The sequence below is a fragment of the Narcine bancroftii genome, chromosome 1, assembly GCF_036971445.1.
Source record: "Narcine bancroftii isolate sNarBan1 chromosome 1, sNarBan1.hap1, whole genome shotgun sequence".
Lineage (NCBI taxonomy): Eukaryota > Metazoa > Chordata > Chondrichthyes > Torpediniformes > Narcinidae > Narcine > Narcine bancroftii.
Window position 1 is genome coordinate 227758396 of NC_091469.1, and position 21682 is coordinate 227780077.

At 42.7% G+C, this 21682-nt stretch overlaps 1 protein-coding gene across 4 annotated transcripts in view; it reads right to left on the reverse strand.

Moving 5' to 3' along the window:
- The window catches only part of LOC138739814 (solute carrier organic anion transporter family member 4C1-like), a 168461-nt gene that overhangs the window by 59457 nt on the left and 87322 nt on the right, over positions 1–21682 (reverse strand). For all 4 annotated transcript variants that reach the window (XM_069892380.1, XM_069892372.1, XM_069892365.1 and 1 more), the window contains 3 exons: positions 11558–11702; positions 11020–11215; positions 6578–6737 (listed from right to left, as the gene is read on the reverse strand). In XM_069892380.1, the coding sequence (XP_069748481.1) occupies positions 6578–6737; positions 11020–11215; positions 11558–11702 (501 nt within the window). The remainder of the gene's footprint in view (positions 1–6577; positions 6738–11019; positions 11216–11557; positions 11703–21682) is intronic.

A 21682-nucleotide genomic window follows, 5' to 3' on the forward strand; every position in this document is an offset into this window, starting at 1 on the left:
GGAAGTTTCTTCAGCAAGACACTGACGTGGCTGATCGAAAGGGATCAGTTGTGGATGTCCAACGAGCAACAAATCTCTCTCTGAAAACTGATAAGAACCTTCCCGAGCAGTAACCATTTACCTTTCAAGCACCAAAGCCCTGTAAAATTCATAAATGTTATATTCTGTGCAAAGTGTAAGAATTGCCTGATACCGGTGAAATTGGAGGAGTGAGAAGTGAGATTGGACTATGAATCAAATAACTTTTCTGAACTTACACACATGTGCACTTAGAATTAGAAGGGGGCTAAGTTAGGTTAAGTTAAATTTTGATCCTGTTTTCATGTTTAATGACAATTAAAAGCAACTTTTGTTTAAGTAACTATTTGCCTTGGTGAATTTTTATTGCTGCTGGGTTTTGGGGTCCTCTGGGTCCGTAACTGTACTGACTGGAAGGTCTCTGTGTGCACCAATCATTTGCCCTGAAGGTCTACCAGTAGACAGTGTGCATGCATGAAATCTGTGCCTAGAAGAGGCTTGTCCATGGATGCCGGAATGAATGATCAATTGAAAGTGGTCTTACCAAAACGCACAGGAATGCACTACTTGCCAAAAGTTTTAATGGTGGTGTTGTTGGTTGCACACAGAGTGGGGCTATGAGTTCTCTTGCATGTCTCGAGCAACATAGGGGGAATGACACTTATCTCTGCCACCGTGTCCATCAGGAACCTGCGGCCCGAGATCCTTTCCCAGACGTGGAGTAGAATGTTCGGTCGGCCAGCCTCCATGACCATTAACAATGGCTGGCCCTGTTGTTTCCTGGAAACGAGCATGGCTGGTGGCATCTGCATACTTCTGCGCCCTACCACTGATGGTAGAAGCACCATTTTGGCTCAGTCACTTGTTGGACTGGCCTTGGGCATTGGACTGGGCAGCGGCCTTGTGACGCATTTGACTGTGTCTATGGGCTCACACTTGAAACATTAGAGGACATCTGTTTGTGCCGAGACCTTACATTGGTCACTGAAATCTATGTCAGTCAGTAGGAGCCTAATGTCTTTGGGCATTTGCTCGAGGAACGCCTGCTCGAACATGAAGCAGGGCTCGTGTTCCTCAGCCCGGGCGAGCATCTTGTCCATGAGGGCAGACGGCATTCTGTCCCCTTGGCCATGCAAGTGAAGGAGACTGGTAGCCCTTTCATGCCGTGATAGGCCGCAAGTGCTAATGAGGAGGTTCTTTAGTGCCTCTGGTGGCACCTGGATGAGGTCATCGATTTGTGAAGCAACCTCCTGGTTGAGTGAGCTGACGAGGTGGAAGTATTTTGTCGATTCCAAGGTCATCTGTTTGATCTAAAATTGGGCCTCCACTTGGCCAAACCAAGGGCAGGGCCTGTTCATCCAGAAAGTCGGCAGCTTTAACACAATGGCACCTACAGCTGCGGGTCCATTATCCCGAGTCTTCAAAATGTGGAGACTCGTCGGGGTCATCAATGTAGCATGTTGTGTGCAATTATGTGTGCTCCCACAAGCATACTACTTTTCTTTATCACTGTCCCATGTTGGCTTCACACAAGGGCGTCCAAGTTTTTTTGAATATCAACGCTTCCCAATGAATCACCATTTAAAAAAATTGATTTATGGCCGTTTAATCATGATTATCCTGGATAATATTCCTTTTTTCCCAGATTTTATTCAGGTATAATGCAATTTGTTATAATAGTATTTAACTGATTTATATGTATAATAATTTTAACAATCACATTTAATAATAAGGGATGGAATTAAAATTTGTCATATTGTGCATTTACTTTAATTTTATATTATGTAAATGATATTATTTTGCCTTGCTTTATTAATAATGCATATGGATTACGTTAACTCAATAAAATATTTAAAAAAAAAATAAAAAATATTCAGCATTTTTGTTTTCTCCAACAAAGAGAAATACCTATGTTGTTGCCTTTTCATATCTTATATCCCCACTTAGTTTCATGGCATCAGCAAAGTGAAATGTGTTATGTTTGGCACTGTCAGTTCAATTGTTGAAATAGGCATTAAGGAGTTGGGGCAAAAGCACCAATTCCAGCGGTAACCAACAGGTCACAGCTTCCAACCTGAGAATGGTTCATGTCGCCTTTGATGCGAGTGAATGCTGATTGGGCTTCTGCCAACAGGAGAAAAGTAGTATTTTTTTTAAACCAAGGGCAGGCTTTGTCTGTATAATTTGGGAACTATTGTGCATAGTATGAAAAGAACCCCATGCACCTCTTTAGGGCCTTGAGGTTTTGGGGGAGTGGGAGCTCCAGCAGGGACCGCATAATCTCAGGGTCGGGTCCATTTTTCACCACGCATCTTAGTATAGCCAGACATGAAGTTCAGAACACACATTTCTTCTGGTTATACGTGAGATTTAGAGTTTTTGCTGTCTGGAAGAATTTTGACGTCGTGATCCTGCAGGTGCTGGCCACAGATGGTCACATTGTCCAGGTAGGGGAATGTGGGTTTCAGTTGGTGGCCATACACCATTTGGTCCATCTCCCTCTGGAAGACGGAAACTCTGTTCGTGACTCCAAAGGGGACCCTGAGGAAATGGTGGAGGCAGCCATCTGCCTCAAACCCCATGTATGGGCTGTCCACTGGGCAGATTGGGAGCTGGTAATAGGCTGACTTGAGGTCAATGGTTGAGAAGTCCCAGTATTGGGCAATCTCATTCACCACATGCGGGTAGGCATCCAAGAGGGTGGTCTGCTTGTTGTCTATGACCATCCTGAGTTTCTCTCTGCTCCACCACCACTACCTGGATTCTCCAAGGAGGGTGCTAGACTCTATGATGCCCTCTGCCAGGAGTTGCTTAACTTCAGCTTTGATAAAGGCTCTGTGCCCTGCTCTTAGTTACCACCAGCTTATAGTCGGGAATGAGGTTTTCGAATAGGGTGGGGTCGTAGGACCTGGAGGGTAGACAGACTTCAGGTCGTGAACAGTAAGCAATGTTCAGATTGCTGGTTGGTTGTGTTCGGGGAGACGAGCGGGTGTTTCAGCAGCTGGTTGTTATGGACACTGAGGGAGAAGTGGGGCCCATCATATTCCATCAGAGCACTTTGAAGATGGCACTGGAAGTCAAGCCCCAGTATGACTAGTGCAAAGTTGTGGCATCACGAGCAATTGAAAATTCTTGTATTTGGTGCCATTCATGGTTCACGTTACCGTGCAGCTCCCTCGGATTTCGGTCAAATGGGACTTTTAGGCTAATGAGATTTTACACTGGAATGGGGTCACTGTGAGGGAGCAGTGATGTACAGTACCCAGGTGTATGAAGCTTCTGGTGCTTCCAATGTTGAATAAGCAGTTTGTAATGCAGCCATTTACCCCAATGTCCATGGTAGACCTTGCTAATTGATGTGGGTTGCTCTGATCCAGAATGGTGGATGCCAGCATCAGTTCATTGTCTAACTTGCTGCTACTATATGTGCATGTCAGCAGCCTCCAATATGTCCATTTCAAAGATGACCGTCCCCATGGTTCGCACGCGGTCACCACCGGAAGTAAAGCCAACCCTGGCTGTTGTGTGCTCGGGCCTTTGTCGTGCTGTTTTCCACGACCAGAAGTGGGGCCGGAAATGATGCTGCCCAAGTTGGCGACAGTTGCTGTTTGGACGCAGCACAGTAGGCGGAAGATCTGGACCTACACACCCTTGTATTGTGTTCTTTTCTTCTGCAGCTGGAGCAGGTTGCTCTTCTAGCAGGGCAGTTCTTCCACGGGTGCTTTGTCTGGCCGAAGTAATAGCACGAACTCCCCATGTGGTGGCCATGCTGCCAGTGGAGTTTTTAGTGCCTTTAACAGATCAGCCACGTCCATGAGCCTTTTTCTGATATGATCATACCTGAGACTGGCCACACAGGCACCCCTGATCAGTTCCTCCTGGTAGACGGATGTCATAACATCAGTGCAGCCATAAGCTCTCCTCAGCTCCTGTAAAGGCTCGAATGTATTTGTCAACGGACTCACCAGCTGATGTCGACGGCTGCCCAGGAGGTATATGTATGTTCGTCTGGGCCAGATATTGCTTCTGCAGGAGCCCCATAGTGGCTGAGTACGTCTCAAGTCTCTAATCGTCTGGAAGACACGGTGGCTGCCTGTACAAACAGTAGGTCTCTCTTACCATCCTCTTCCCGAATGTTGTGTCACCTCATAAAGACATTTAGGCAGTGCAGCCACTGATTAAATTTTATAGAGGCTGCTGGATCCTTGGGATCAGTGTCCAGCTTCTTCACTCAAATAGCCTTGTCCATGGCACATAGTTATAGTGATTAAATTGTGGTGCCATTAATTAGACCCAACAGACCAGAAGTCAAGATTAATTGTCTTTAACCACTATAAACTTACTCACATATTCCATGCTGTTGGCTCAATTCCAAGGCAGTACTGAGGGAGGGGATCAGGTGATACAGTGTTCCAACACACCTACCAAAACGTAACACCTCACATTTTTCTGCATTTAATTCCATCTGCCATTTTTCAGCTCATTTTTCTAGCTGGTCCAGATCCCACTACAAGCTTTGAAAATCTTCTTCACTGTCCACAACACCTCCAGTCTTAGTGTCATCTGCAAACTTTCTGATCCAATTTATCACATTATCATCCACATCATTGATAAAGATGACAAACAGCAATAGTCCCAGCACTGATCTTTGAGGCCCATCACTAGTCATAGGCCTCCAGTCTGAGAAGCAATCATCCACCACTACTCTCCGGCTTCTCCCATCCAGCCGTTATCAAATCCAGTTCACAACTTCACCATGAATATCAGGCTCTGAACCATCCTGACTCATCTCCCATGTAGGACCTTGTCAAAGGCTTTACTAAAGTTCATGTAGACAACATCCACAGCTTTTCCTTTGTCAACTTTCCTGGTAACCTCCTCAAGAAACTCTCTAAGATTGGTTAAACACGACCTAGCATACGCAAAGCCATGTTGACTATCACTAATCAGTTTCTGGCTATCCAAATAATTGTATATCTGATTTCTTAAAACAATTTCAAATAATTTACCTATTACTGATGTCAGGCTCTCCAGCCTGCAATTTCCAGGGTCACTTTTGGAGCTTTTTTAAAACTACGGAACAATGTGAACTACCCTCCAATCCTCTGGCGCCACACCCATGGCAAAGGAGGTTTTAAATATTTCTGCCAGAGCCCCTGCAATTTCTACATTAGCCTCACTTAAGCTCCAAGCAAATTTCTTGTCTGGCCCTGGGGATTTATCCATCCTTATTTGCTTTAAGACAGCATTTCCTCCTCTTTAATCTGTACAGGTTCATGACCTCATTGCTTGCTTTTCTTACTTCCCATGACTCTGTGCCTGTTTCCTGACTGATGAAAAAATACATTTAAGATCTCCCCCATTTCTTTTGACTCCAAACAAAGCCAACCACTCTGATCTTCAAGGGGACTAATTTTGTTCCTTACTATCTTTTTGCTCTTAATATACCTGTAGAAATCCTTAGGATTGACTTTCATATTGTCAACCAAAGCAACCTCGTGTCTTTTTCTTTTAGCCTGCCTGACTTCTTTCTTGAGAATTTTTTTGCATTTTTTATACTTCTCAGGTACCTCATTTGCTCCATGTTGCCTATACCTGCTCTACATCTCTCTCTTCTTCTGAACAAGATCCCCAATATCCCTTGAAAACCAAGGTTCCCCTATACCTGTGAACCTTGTCTTTAATCTTGATAGGAACGTACAAACTCTGTACTCTCAAAATTTCACCTTTGAAAGTCCTCCACTTAACTCACCTGAAAACAACTTAACCCAATCCACATATTCTAGATCCTTTCCCATTACTCAAAATTTTGGATCTCAACCTGAGGCACAAACTAATCCTTCTCCATAATTAACTTGAAACTCAAGGCATTATGATTAAAATGTTCTCCTACACGTACTTCTGTCACCTGTCCTGTCTTTTTCCCTAATAGGAGATCCAGTATTGCACTTCAGAAAACTTTACTGAAACCATTTGACAAACTCCAAGCCATCCAGTCCTTTTACAGTAGGGGAGACCCAGTCAATATGGGAAAATTAAAATCCCATACCATCACAATCTTGTGTTTTCTGCAGTTGTCTTCTATCTCTCTACAGGTTTGTTCCTCCAATTTTTGTTGACTATTGAGCAATCTATAATACAACCCCATGATTGAGGTCATACCTTTCCCGTTCTTCAGCTCCACACATATAGCCTCAGTAGAGAAGCCCTCTGGTCTGTCCTGTTTGAGTAGAGTTATGTTATTTTCCCTGATGAGCAATGCCACTTCTCTCCCTTTATTACTCCAATATCACTTGCACATCTCATACCAAACAGATTCATCAGTTATTATGGTAGACATATCTTTCATCCATGTTGCAACATACTCACCATTGCTCCTCTTCCTCTCTTGCAGGCAATGCTTGCAATTGCAGAATGCAGTTGTCAGTTGGGTACCCTACTATTCCGACAATATTTTGTTATTTTTCAATATATCATTTGTCTAATCATGAGACTATTTTAATTCAATTTATAACAAATTAAAAATGTAAATCAACTATCGTAAGTTGGAGAGACTTGCCTGAATGTTATCTTTTGTTGTTTCATTAATACAACCAGCATAGCATGCAGAAAAATACTGGACATTATCAATGCCACAGATGGGGTTAAAGATTGAACGGTTGCAATGACAGTCAGCATTACAGGGCGCCTCAAGTTCAAACTTCTCTGTAGTTCTGTTACTGTGAGATAATACACAGAATTTTTAAAAAGCAGACTACACTCCAAAGAACACTTATATAAAAAAGAGGGATGAAGTTCCTTTATTTCACTGAAGGGCTAATTGCACAAATACTAACTGTTTTGGTGATTTCTTCATTATATTTATCAGTTTTGCAGCCAAGTAAGGTGCATTTGCAAAAATACAAAAATTTTTTTTTTGCGTTGAAGCATTCTGCTAAATTATCAAGTACACCTGTTTTGTGTCAGGATTGCTGAAAGTTAAACTCAAGGACATGCCCTTCCAGAACACATATCCCCATTGAAAGAAAAGTTACCCAACACAGACTTGGACATTAGAAGTCAATATATTTATTTAATTGCATTGAATATGAAGGGCTAATTGCTTCTCAGAATGGAGTGAACCAATAATTATTTCCTGTCCATGTTATTATGATCGTTTGTTAGCTACAATCCTGTCAACTGACTGGTATGATGCAATATCTACTTGTTCTTAAAAAAAAGTGAAATATTCAATTTCCATCCCAGTACTAACCCTATGGTGACAATGTCAAATTTATGTTTTAAAAAAGATTTCCTATTTTTTATTAATGGTAGTATTAATTTTTCCAGCTAAATTTTGCCTGATAATTCAAATAGTTTATATTAATATTTTTTCTTTAGTTGCACCTATAAACAAAATCCTTGTATTTTTCCCTTTCATTCAGTTCTTGTTACTCTGTTCTCCCACTATTCAAAAAGTCATTGTTCCTACATCAGCCCATTAAAAATAATTTATTATTTACCAACTTGTCCAAGCACTATCACCAATAAAGCCATGCTCACCATCATCTATGCTCTAATCCCACTAAAGAACCTTCTCCAACCTGTAATCAAGCTGAAGACAGAAGGTGCAAGAATGTTGAACACAGGTCAAGCAGCATCTGAGGAAGCACACACTGGATGTCACCATTTCAGGTTGAGGCCCATAGACCAGGACTGAGAGAGAAGGGGAAGAATGGCCAAGGTGCTGCAGCACAAGGAAGAGGGAGTGGTGAGGGGGGGAATAGAAGCTGGTAAGTGACTGGTGAAACTGGATGGGAGAGGATGATGTGCAGTTGGTCCACATGGAGAAAGAGGGTAGGATAGGTAAGTAAAGGGAGGAGAAAACTAGGTGTGTGGGAGAGAAGAACACAGGTGGAGGGAAGACGATCTAGGATGTCTTCAGCAGCTGAGGTCCTTCTGGAGCCCTTCTTGGCCCTCAGCACCCTCTTGAATCCCGGTTCCAATACTTGGTTCCCATAAGTTAGTCTCCAGCACCCACAGCAAGTGTCAATGCCTTGACTGCAAGTTGCTGAACCCCTTACTCATTCACTCTGCTGGTCACCATCCTGTTGGGTCATCTCCTCTGCTTCTCCTTCTCAACGGGGGGGGGGGGGGGGGGGGGTGAAAGGGGTGTATTTACTGGTTCTGGTGCCCTGAGCCGCTCTGCTGCTCCCCCTGGTCTGCAAACTTTCTAGGCCAATGACGAACACAGGTGCTGCCATCTTGGACAAGACCCCATTGTTGCAAAATTTTAAATAAAAAACTGTCATCCCTTTAACAGCCGATTTAAAGCATGGAGCCGTCAGAATTTTGATTGGACAATTGGACCCTGTGGAGGAGTGCTGTATCCCACTCATTGTTCTCCCTGTGTCCACACCAGTGGCAGTGCAGCCTTGACAGCAGCTCCATATACACTCTATATAGTCTCTCTGTAGCAATCAATAAGGTGAAGGACAGACAGGTAGTTTTGTAGTGAGAAGGAGAGCTAACATGCATCAAGAAGTTCAAGATAGCCTTTGAAGTAATTGCTTTCCCCAATATAGACAAAGCTCCAAATAAAGTAGACCATGTTGAACCTCTGCCACACTTACAAAGGTTATTTATGTTTCTGAATAGTGGTGAGGGAAGAGGTAAAGGGATGGATGGAACACCTTCTGCAATTGCTGGGATAAGAGCCAAGGGATGGAGAGGTGAATGGACAAGGGAGTCACAAAGAAAGTGGTCCCTGTGGAAAGCAAAGATAAGTGGGTGTGAAGAAGACATGAATGTTTATGGAATCGCGACTGTCCATTACCTCAAATAGCCTTCACAACTACCATTCCCGTGATAAATGTTTTTAAGTTATAGATCAACCAGTGATAATTCAGATCTGCTTGCTGCTAATAGTTAATCAAAATTCTAATTAACTTTCCATAAGTTAGAACAGATCCGATAGTTATGTAGAAATGCAAAAACAAAGAGATTATGAAATAGATGCAAACAGATATTAAGTTAAAGAGATATTCTATGGAAGTGTGGAACTTATAATGACCAGATGCAAAAACCACAGAAAAGAGTTGTATTTATGCAGCTTGGGAAAAATGGTTGGTCTTAGAGGAGGAAAGAAACACAAAGTTTTATGGAGAGCATTAAAGGCCCAGCCATCAGTGGTAGAGCAATTCAAGTCAGCAATGCTCAAGTGGCCAGAACTGGAGAGCTTGTGGCAATTGTAAGGATGGTAGAAAAGGAAAAGGATGGGCTGAGGCTACCTGATAAAGGTATGAACAGTTAAACAATTTAAACAAGGGGTGGGCAACCTTTTTTTTAAAAAAAACTCACATTCCACCTTAAGTATTCCCAAATGCCATAAGTGCTATGATTAGTTTGGGATTGCTTAAGGTGGTATGTGAGTGGAAAGAAAAAGATTGAAACCACTGTTTTAATCGTACCTTATTGACTCGTGATGTGCACGGTTTCATAACTCCAAAGCAAATAGACCGATGACAATTTTTATCAAGCAAAATATTTCAGTAACAATTGGGTCTAGTGCAGTGGTTCTCAACCTTCCCTTCCCACTCACATACCGCCATACCATAGTTCACTGAGATTGCTTAAGGTAAAAAAAACTCACCCTTGGTTTAAATTGCTTAACTAGGAGTCAGCAATAGGCCACAAACCCAGGAGTAATAGCTGAATAGGTCAGGGTGTTGACTGAGATGTGGGTAATGCATTTTGAAAGAGAGAGTGCACAGAAATGGTCAAGACCAGAAATAACAAAGACATGGATGGGGTTACAGCAGCAGATAAACCAAGAAAGAGGCAAGATAAGTTTTAAGGGTGTAGCAATTTAAAAAAAATATATAAAAAGAGATTTAAATCATGGAGATATTGATGGAAAAAGATAGATGGAGGCATTATGGGAAGTAATTTTTCATGAGAGCACCTTGGTTTTAAGGCATTAAATATGTGTCTGTCTAGCAGAAGTGTATATAAATGACAAGTATATAAATAACAGGATGGTGTTAACATCAGAAAAGGCACACATCTGAAACAGTTGTGAAAATCTGCAAAATTAAATATTAAGACCAATGCTTAACTTGTACAAAACTGTGTTAGGACAATCAAAATTGGGACAATCAAAGGTGGCGGTACGGTTAGCACAAGGCTATTCCACTGCCAGCAACCTGGGTTCAAATGTGGCACTGCCTGCAATGAGTTTGTCCATTCTCCCCATGTCTGTGTAGGTTTCCTCCTGTTGACCCGGTTTCCTCCCACCGTTTAAAATGTACAGGGATTGTCAATTAATTTGGGTGCAATTAGGCTGCAAGGGTTTAAATGGCCAGAATCGGCTTCTACTGTCCTGTAAGTAATTATTTTTAAATGAAATAAATGCATTTCAAAATTATTCTATTATCCAAAGATACTTGGGGGGTGTCAACATTTAAATGAAGCCTTAATTTAAATTGTGAAACATTATATCACAGACAATATCAAGAAAGGAGAAAATTCAATGTGGTAAACAAACTTCAAACAACATTAAAAGATCAGAATAAAACTTTATGGACCAAGACACAAGAGAAATGGACATACTGTTCAGAGCAGAACGAAGAACACACAAACATCAGGTTAATAACATTCACTTTGAACAAAACCACATATTTATTCTCTTATCACTCCTCATTGAACAGTACAGCACAGGAACAGGTCCATCAGTCCATGACATCTGCACTGAAAATGATGCCAAATTAAACAATATCTATTCTACCTGTACATGATCCATATCCCTCCATTCCCTGCCTATTCATGTTTCAATCCCAAACCCTCTTAAACACTACTATTGGCTTTCTTTCCATTTCAACATAATACTTAATCAACTTGTATCCTATTTACACCAAGAGATGAAAGTACTGATGAAATTTACACCTTGTAAAAATCACATAGGTACAACTTAACTATTCGGGATATCTATGATAAACTGAATGCAATTAAATATGGACTCACTGATAATAGTTCTGGTTAATTCCAGCAAATGGAGAATTTGAGCAATAACCAAAGAAAAAAACAGTGCAGAACAGCAGTGACAATACAGTTGTAGCTAAAGCCATCTTGATCATATTTCGACATTGGAGCCTCAGCTTTGAAATGATGATCCCACTGGTAATTTGACCAATAAAAGCTCCTGGAATAATTGTTGCGCCTTAAAAGAAAAGTTAAAATCAATTGTATCTGTGTAATATGAGTGACCATTTAAAAAAAAATGTCCTAATACTGTGGCAATAAGCATCCAAAATCAAAGGTCTCTTCACTTTAATATTATTGTTTACAAATTATTGTATAATTGTATGAAGTAGTACCTTTTAAAATCATTTTGAAAATTCAAATACAACTTTGTATAAATTAAGATGCCCTTTCACAAAAATATTGAAGAAAATTGACCATCAATATGTGACTAGTAACATCTCTAAATAAATCATACAAAACTTTTTAAAATAATTCTAACTGTAGTCTTATCTGTCAATGGAATCATATAACTACTAACCTCCAAGGATTGCTGCTAGGCTGGCAGTTTGGCTATACTGATTTTCAATAAATTTAGGCAAAAATGTCACAAAGCCTGTGATCACTAGACCATCACTGCAGCTTGCTGCAATTAAGCACATGAAAACTGTATTCTTCAGCAATCTCTACAAGAAATAAGAGATTTAACAATTAGTGAACACAGGCCTCAGGAACTGAACCATAAAGATCAAATGGATGCAGGCCTAAAATAATCATTTATGATTTACTAGGAAGAGTTCTGCATAGTTTGTTCAAACCAAAACATGCTGAATTAAATAAACTGTTTAGTCCACATGCACAGAGATAAAATAAAAACACTTTGTTTTGTGTGCTATCCAGGCAAATCATCCTGCACAGAGTACAGCAGAATGGAGTTAAAAAGGAAGGGCACAGCCACTGGGGTTGTTCAACGTACTGGAGAAACTCAGCAGGTCCTGCAGCACCTATTGGAAGGGAAACCAATGTTTTAGGCCTGAGCCCTTAATCAAGGTAATGAGCAAATCACAGACAAGTGCCTGAATAAGAAGGTGGGGGAGGGGGAAAGAGAGGAGATAGGAAAGATGGAGGAGCACTGGCTCACAAGCAAAAGGTCATAGGTGGGAGGGTAGGAGAAAAAAGCTGAGGTGATGGGCGAGGAGGTAGCTCTCTGATCAAAGGGGCTCAGAGCTGGAGGAAAGATGACAGAGGGATAGAGAAAGAGAGAGACTTGGGAGAGAGGTTTAATGGAAACTGGACGTCCATATTAATGCTATCTGGTTGGAGAGTGCCCAGACAGAATATTAGGTGTTGTTCTTCCAATTTGAGGGTTGCCTCGGTTTGGCAGTGCACGAGACCACAGTTCACCAATGAGTGCAAGAAGAAAAACAAAAGAGTAGTGAACAGTGTCTTATAAAACAAAAGTGCAGGATACAGTGTTAAAGCAAAACAACAGTAAACCAGTGCAAGTCATCATCTGTTACAAAAGGGAGGCCCGATTAACAGTCCAGTAACAGCAAGAAAGAAAGCGTCATAAAATCTGGAGATACAGGTTTTCAAACTACTGTTTCTTCTATCTGATGGGAAGAGAGAGAGGAGATTGTGCGACTAGGGTGGGACATTTGCTTAAAGATGATTTAAGGCAGCAGGAACATTAACATCATTATAAGTAATGTAGGAATATAGCCCAGTGCTTCCTAATAATGGGAACAGAGCACATAACAATGCCATTAGGCCCTGTGATGCTCACATATGAAGACACCAGCCCTTGAAATGATCTTCTCCACAAAACCATACCGCTACTGCATGGTCTGCAAGAAGCAGGTAAAGGGGAGTTGGAGGGAAAGAGCGTGTCATTACGTCCTCTACAACTTTTATACTATGCAAATTAGAAATTCAGATCATTGCAATTGAAGTCAGGAGGGAACTCACAAACAATGGGCCGGGGGCAGGGGAGAGTGCAGGAGGCTTCTGAATGCCAAGGTTCAATTAAGCTGACAGGATGTGTTGGCAGAGTTTGGAGTATGGCCCAAGGAAATATGGAGTAAAATAGTAAGATGTACTTTAACTGTACAAAGTATGTCAAATGTTTTAAATTATGACAATCAATGATTGTCACAAATGTGCCCTGGAATTTTGGCTAATTGTGTGATAATAGGCACCTTGATGGTCGTTAGTACTGCCGCCACACAGCTCCAGGGAGAAAGGCTTGATCCTCACCAATTTCCTTTGGACTTTGCGCTTTCTCCTTTGACCAAGGATGTTCCAATTTCTTTCAACAAGGTAATAAGTCAATTGGCTACTGTAAATTTATTTTAGCATAGAGTGGGCAAAATAATCATTTGCAAGAGATAAGGAGTGAAAGGAAGAGTAAAGGAACGGGATGGTTGGATGTTCTTTTAGAGCCAGCACAGATTAGCTGATGCTACTTTCATAGAATTATAGTCATAAAGCACAAAATGAGCCCTTTGGCACTTTTATTGCCCTGCATTAGGAATCCTCTTTCCAGGCTTTGACTATTCAACTGCCTGTCTAAATGCTTTCTGGTTGCAGTGATTGTATGTGATTCCATCATCTCCTCTGGTATTCCAAATGTCCACTCCTGTCTGTACACAGCAACTTTTCCTCAGGTACCTTTTGAAACTCATTCCTTTCACCTTAAAGCTATGCCCCCTTGTTTATGATACTGTTACAATGGGAAAAAGATTCTATCAATCCTACCTATGCCACGAATAATTTCATATTCAGGCCAAGACTCAACCTTCTTTGCTTCAGCCTATCCAATCTTTCTCCATAACTAAGATTTTTCCAGTCCAGGTAACCTCCTGGTGAATTTCCTCTGCCTTCTCTCCAGTGCAATCTCATCTTTCCCATGGTGTGTGGCAACCAAAACTGCACACATTGCTCTAAGTGCATCCCCAACTAGTGTTCAGTATATTACAAGCTCCTGTTTTTAGTCAGTGTTACTCTGGAGGCTTGGTGCAGGATGCAAAACATTTATAGACTTCACAGCTCATATTTAATTTAGTAACCACACTTTAAGGGTTAACACAGGCTGCAAACTTTTAACAGCAAAACCTTTTAAAGCAAAACCTTTTAAGCTTGTGGTCAAACAGAAGGCACCGTCAAGTAGGAATATTACTCAAAGTTGATACTTTGGGAGAAGAACAATGTGTTTATTCAAGAAAAACAGATGGGACGCTTAAAGAGAGTGGTGAGTGAAGTCATATGATGAGTCATGTGTTTGAGACACTTGAAGAGACAAGTTTTCAGTCAGCAAATAATCTGAAAACAGAGAGGTGGAATGACTCTATGAAATGGATAATTCTAATAATTCTCCTTATAATGGCCATTTTGATTGGCCCATATCTGGGTAAAGGAAGCAGGAGAATTGCTTAATTTGGATCGTGACCATTCTGATGGCCATTTCATCTGGCCCTTGTCTGGGTTTGTGGAACCATCACAGAAGTCCAAAGTTTCATTTCTCCTACACAACGAAGAGGAGATTTGTGATAATCATTGTATGAAAGAACATTTCTCATGAAGCTAATTGACAAGGATTCGTGCGTTTTGAGCAGTCTGATCACTCAGTGTCTCAATTGCTTCATAATTACTTCTGAACATCAGTTTAAAAGTCTGAATTTCAACACAGAATTTCCAAGACTGAACTTTGGGAATTGACTTTCAAGAATTGTGCTTAAACCGTAATGTTTGGCTAATCCACACACACACACACACACACACTGCATAGTTAGAGTAAAATTTAGATTTAAATAAGATGTTATATTACTAGTAATTATTAATAAAAATATTGTTTTAAAAAATTATTGTCTTGGTGAATTTCTATTGCTGCTGGTCTGTGACGTTACAACATTGCAAAATAACATTCCAACTGCCGTATTCCACGACTGACCTCGGAAGGCAAACTTATCATATGCATTCTTCATCACCCTATCTACCGATGTTGCCATTTTCAGTAAATTTTAAATTTGCACAACAGGTTCCTCTGTTCATCCACACTTTCTTTGTGTCCTATCATTTACTCTACATGTCCTACCAAAATAAATCACCTCACAGTTGTTGGGATTAAATTCCATCTGCCAACCCTCCACCCAAATTTCTATTTGATTTTATTTCCTGCTGTAGCCTTAGACAACCTATCCAGAACACCTTCAACTCCCATGTGGCTTATTTCAATTGGAAAGCTTCTGTTGAACAATAATGTCAATAAAACACTGGATGGAATGCTGCTGCTCTCTGCATTGAAGCCAGAAGTTTCTAGTGTCTGAAGCTCACTATTTGATCCATATCCTTACAACTTTTCCTACAAGGTAACCTTGATTAGAGGGAGGTGATAGATCAGATTTAGTTTTAGTTTTTTTTTTTGTTTTTCTTTATTCCTTTTTTTAAGATTAACATTAAATATGGGTTTAATATGTTTATCATAGATCATATCATTAAATTAGACAGAACTTGCCCTTTGATAAGATCAAGGGATTGTCTATTTTAGTCTTATTTATTTTCTATCCAGAATTATTTTTAATGAAATATTGTTAAATTAACAATTATGGAGAGGTTTTCATTTACATTTATATTTACTTTGTGATATGTATATGCTATGACCTGTTATTTGTTTTATTAAAAGACTTTGTATGTAGGATTTATATGTTAAACTCAATAAAAATATTTTTAAAAGAAAGAAATCAGAAGTTTAAATGTTGAAGAAGACAATGATCTGTGATATTCTCTGTGGTACTCTCTCTGTGGCAGACTTTTCACTGGAGGTTTCCTTGCAGCATGTAACACTGTTCTCTAATTGCCTCTCTGCTGAAAAGCAAATAACAGCTCTCTTTTATCACATGCTGCAGGCAACATTAACTCAGTGTTCAGTCACAGTTTGAGGAAGACCTGAAGTCAGACTCCAGTGTAATCACAGTTTCCTTGACAACCCCTTAATGTTCTGTATCCTTTATCTTATGGCTATAAGCCACGAGTGGAAGAAACAGATTGAGTTGAGTTTCAAACCAACTTATTTTCTGATTCACTCAAGTTCGCTTAAAAGGCCCATGCTGGTCTTAGCACTCATGTGGGGTGAAAGTGACGTCAACTTCCTGTCTGTTGTTTTGCCCTGCACTGAGCTCCTGAGTATGTCTCTGATTGCAGACTCAACCATGAATGCTGACACCGGTTCACCTGGCGTGTGGGTGAGCTGCCACATGGACCATCTCCCAGAACCAGCTATAGGAGGCACTGAAACCATACTCCATACACTGTTTTTCATGGCTATCCTCGCCTCTTGATTGGGTGCTCAATGTTCAGGTTTGCAGGCTTGATGCGGTCTATGGTAAATGTCTCCTCTCGGCCTCCCACATCCAAAACATAAGTTGCCCCGTTATGACGTACCACCTTGAAGGGTCCTTCATACGGCTGCTACAGGTCTTTGGGTATGAAGAAGGGCCTTGCCTCATGATGAGACGTCTGCATTGGAGCAAGTGTTCTGAGTCTTTTCCGGTCTGGAAAGGACCTCTGCTGGTGTGTCCTCCTGGCCATGGAGTGCGGACACGAATTTGCCAGGTACTGTGAGCAGTGCACCGGAAACTAGTTCAGCGTATGTCGCTGCCAGGTCTTCCTTGGGGGACTGTGCAGATGCCAGCAGGACCCAGGGGAATTCGTCTACCCAGATTGAGGGTGGTATGCAATTGGCTATTGGAGCTGGATTCCTAGCAATTATGCTGCTGCTGACTAGAGTCGAGGTGAACTCTGCCCCTCTGTTCAAGGTGATGTGGGTGGAAAGCCCTAATCTCACCACCCAGGTTGCAATCAGTGTCCTGGTGCATGTCTCTGCCGTCGTGTCGGTAATTGGGACAGCTTCCAGCCACCTCCATGGCAAATAGGCACCTTGCTCTTTCAAGACAGGTAGTGGGCTGACAATATCCACATGCACATACTCGAACCTCTTGTGAGATGGCTAGAAAGGTTGCAGCAGCGCTTTTGCTTGCCTCTAGACCTTGGAGGTCCAGCCGTGTGTGCACATCCTGGCCCAGTGGTCGACCTGCTTGTGTAGGCCATGCCACATGAAGCAATCTGCGATTAGCTGGGTGGTCACCCGGATGGAAGGGTGGGCTAATCCGTGGAAGGTGTCGAAGATCTGGCACCTCCAAGCGTTCAATACGATGGGCCGAGGTTGCCCGGTGGAAATGTCACACAGGAGTTTGGTATCTCTGGGCCCAATTTGTATGTCCTCGAGGCAGAGTCCGGTGACTATGGTTCGGTACGCCAATAGTTCATTGTCCCTCAGTTGTGCCTCTTCTAACTCCGCATAATCCATTCTTGGAGGGTGGGTCGGCCACCACGTTGCTCTTCTCTGAGATATACTTGATTGTGGTGGTGAATTTTGATATGAACAACAGTAGGACTGCTGCCAGGCAGACCACAGATTGGTCACCTTGGCGATTACAAGTTGAGGGGGTTGTGATCGATGAAGATTGTGAACTCCCTCTCTTCCAGGAAATACTGGTGTCGAATGGCCAGATATAGGGCCAGCAGTTCTCTGTCGAACACACTGTACTTGATCTCTGGGGGTCACATGTGTTGGCTGAAGAAGGAAAGTGGCTTTCATTGGCCTTCAATTAACTGTTCAAGAATGCCTTTGACTGCAGCTTTGGGGCGTCTACGGTGAGAGCCATGGGGACATCTACCCGGGGGGTGGACCAGGAGCATAGCATTTACTATAGCTGCCTTGGCCTGGTCGAAAGCGGCCATCGCTTCTTCTGTCCAAGTTACCTCTTTGGTTTTGCCAGATCAAGCTAAACAGGGGGGTGCATGATCCGGGCCGCGGAGGGGATGAGTGGTGGTAAAAATTAACCATCCGACAAATTCCTGCAGGCTCTTGACTGTGATGGGCCTGGCAAATTTGTGAATGGCCTCCACTTTCCCTGGCGGGGAACAGCACCATGATGGTCAAACATGCCCAAGAAATTAATGATGGGTAGGCTGAACTAGCATTTGATGAGGTTGCCCGCCAGGCTGTAGTCACTGAGCCAGGAAAAGAGTAGGCGCAAGTATACTAGGTGTTCTTGGAGGCAGCAGCTGGCTACCAGCATGTCATCCAGGTAGATGAACAGAAAGTCCAGGTACCCCCCTATTGTGTCCATGAGGTGTTAGAATGTCTGGGCTTCATTTTTGAGACCGAACGGCATTCTAAGGAATTTGAAAAGACTGAACGGGGTTATTATGGCTGTCATTGGGATATTACCTGGACAGGGATTTGATACTCTTATACCAGGATTATCTTTGAAAAGGTTGACCATAAGTCCTGGATGTGCAGGACTGGGTACCTATCAGAGATAGTAGCTTCGTTCAGCCTCCTGTAGTCCCATCCTCTGTGGACTTGGGCACCATATGGAGTAGAGAGGCCCACGGGTTGTCTGAATGCTGCACAATGCCCATCTCCTCCATCTTGTTAAACTCCTCCCTTGCTGGTCAGAGCTTATCTGGTGGTAACCTGCATGCTTGGGCATGCCAGGGCTGTCCCTTAGTGGGAATGTGGTACATCATGCCATGTTTGGGGGATGTCATGGAAAACTGTGACATAAAGATGGTTGGGAACTCTGACAACACCCTTGCGAATTTGTTGTCCGAACACATGACTGAGTCCAGGAGTGGAGCCGGCAATCTGGCCTCACTGAGAGGAAAGGTTTGAAATGTCTTCATGTCGACTAGCCGTCATCCCTTCAGGTCCACCTGTAAGCATTGTGTGCATAGGAAGCCTGCACCCAAAAGTGATTGTGACACCGCGGCCAGCATAAGTATCCATGTTAATTGCAAAGGGGTGGTGTGTGTGCCGTAGGTGTGGATGGTGCTCCCGTTGGCTGCTGTGAGTCCCTTCTGGTCCTGGTATCATGGCTTGGAGGAAAGAACATTTGATTTCTGCTCCTGTGTCTACCTGCACCTGGAGTGTCTGACCCAGACATTCAGGAGTCTATCGTGTTGGCCAGCCACCATAGCCATCAGCAACAGCTGACCCTGTTGTTTCCCTGGAACAAGAATGGCAGTCGGCATTGGCAGGCCCCAGATCCCCACCTCTGATGGTAGAAACACCAAGACTTGGAGCTGTTGTTGTCTCTTGGTGTGGGCGTGCTAACTTCGCTGCTGGGGCATGGGGTGGTTCGGCTTTCAGTCGTGACGCAGCCCTAATTCCGACGCTTGTTCCACTGTCTCTTTTTGTGCGCCACAGGATGTCTGCGTGCGTGGCCAACTTCTGCAGGTTGGAGAAATCCTTATTTATTAGTAGGAGGTGGTTGTCCTCCAGCATCTGCTCCAAAAAGATCTGTTCGAAGTGTAGACACGGCTTATGGCCATCTGCCAGTGTCAGCATGTCACTCATTTGGGCCAACGGTGCGCTGTCGCTTAGGCCGTCCACACGCAGCAACCACATGGCCTGTTTGCAATGTGAGAGGCTGACAGTGCCAACCCACAAGGCTTTGAGTGCCCCATACCTGCCAGCCTCTGGGGGCTGTTGCATAAAGTCCATTATTCAGCCTGCTGTCTCTTGGTCAAGTGCTGCTACCACATAGTTGAACCTGGTCTCATCGGAGACAGCGTTCCTGACCCAGACTGGGCCTTTGTTTGTTGACACCAGATGAGGAGCTGAGGGGTCCAGAAAGTTGGCGGTTTAAGTGAAACTATTTTGAAAAGATGAGTCGCTTGTGTTGTCCATGTTGCTGGAGTCGTTCATGTCGGGTCCAAATGCCGTTGGACTGTCAGGGTCACCAATGTGGCTATCAGCCACAGCGAGTGGAAGAGAAACGCTGAGTCAAGTCGAGTTTCAAACCAACTGATTTACTGATTCAACCTCAGGCTCTTGAAAGATCTATGCTGGTCCCAGCGTCTGTGTGGGGCTGAAGTGACGTCAACTTCCTGTCCATTGTATTGTTCTGCACTGAGAGCTCCCGAGTATGTCTCTGACTGCGGACTCGACCACAACTGCTGGCGCCAGTTCGCCTGCCATGTAGGTGCGGCCACAATCACACCAAAAATAAGAAAACAAGGAAGGAACAGTGACATAGGTGCTGGCCTTTAATTTAAATTGAGGGTCAATAGTATTCTCATGTAAAAAAAAATGAAGACCTTGCATATTTGCTGTAAAAATTAAAAACATCAATAGAACTCGGAGTGTGAAATTGTTGCTTACTCTAAGGTCATCCTGAATACCCTTATCAGTTTGGCATCTCTACATTTGCAGATCAAAGTGAGTGGTATGTATTTCTGGCTTATGGTCACAATACATAACATAACATAACAATTACAGCACGGAAACAGGCCATTAGGCCCTTCTAGTCCACACCGAACCAAACACCCCTTTCTAGTCCCACCTCCCTGCACAATGCCCATAACCCTCCATCTTCTTCTCATGGATCAGTGCAGCACAGGAAGAGGCCTTTCAGCCCACAACGTCTGTGCTAATGATGCCAATTTAAACTAATCCAAACCATAGACTCATTTTCTATATCCTTCCATTCCTTTCCTGCCTGTTGAAGTGAATCTCAATCATCACTATCTCAGCTGTTTCCACCACCTCCGCTCGCAGCGCTTTTCAGGATCACTCTCTTGAGTAAAAAATAAATTGCCTTGCAAATCTCCTTTCGTTTTTTTCCTCTCATTCTAAATCTATGCCTTCTAATATTTAATGTTTCCACCTGAGGGGGAAAAAAATCTCTGTTCATGTCTCTCATAAGTTTATAGATTTTATAAGTTGTCTCCATGGCTCTGACTATTTAAGTTTGTCCAATCTCTCCTGCCAGCGAATACGCTTTAATCCTTGCAACATCTTTCCACCCTCTCCAAAACTTCCACAGTCTTCCTGTAATGTGTGACCAGAACTGCACACAATACTCCAAACGTGCTGAACCAAAGTTGCAGCTGCAATCGACTTACCAACTTTTTTATTCAAAGTCTCACACAATGAAGACAAGAGTGCTTCATACCTTCTTTCCCATATCATCTATTTGTGTTGTCACTTTCCAAAAGCTATGACTTTGCACCCAAGATCCCTCTGTATCACCAAAAGGATCCTCCATTTACTGTATACTTTCTGATAAAGGTGGTAGGGATGTTGTTTACATGGACTTTAGCAAGGGCTCTGACAATGATCTGCATGGTAGGCTGGTCTGGAATGTCCAATTCATTGGGATCCAGGGTGAGCAAGTTAATTGGACACAGAATTGGCCTGAAAGTAGGACACAGAGAGTGGTAGTGGAGGGTTGTTACTCAGATTGGTGGCATATGGCTGTGCTCCAGGGAATGGTGCAGGGTCCACTGCTGCATGTCATTTGATATTAATGACTTGGTTGAGAATGTAGCGGACATGCGGAGTAAGTTAGTGGATCACACAAAAATCAGTGGTAAGTAGACCGTGTAGAAGGTCTTCGAAGATTACTACAAGATCAAGATGAACTGGGAAAAATGGGCGAAGGAATGGCAGGTGGTAACTTATGTGAGGCAAGTGTGAAGTGTTAAAACTTTGGGAGAGCAGCACTTGGGGAGTGTTGGAGAACAAAGTGACTTGAGGTTACAGGCACATAATTCCATGTAAGTGGCAACACAGGTAGACAAGGTGGTGAAGAAGACT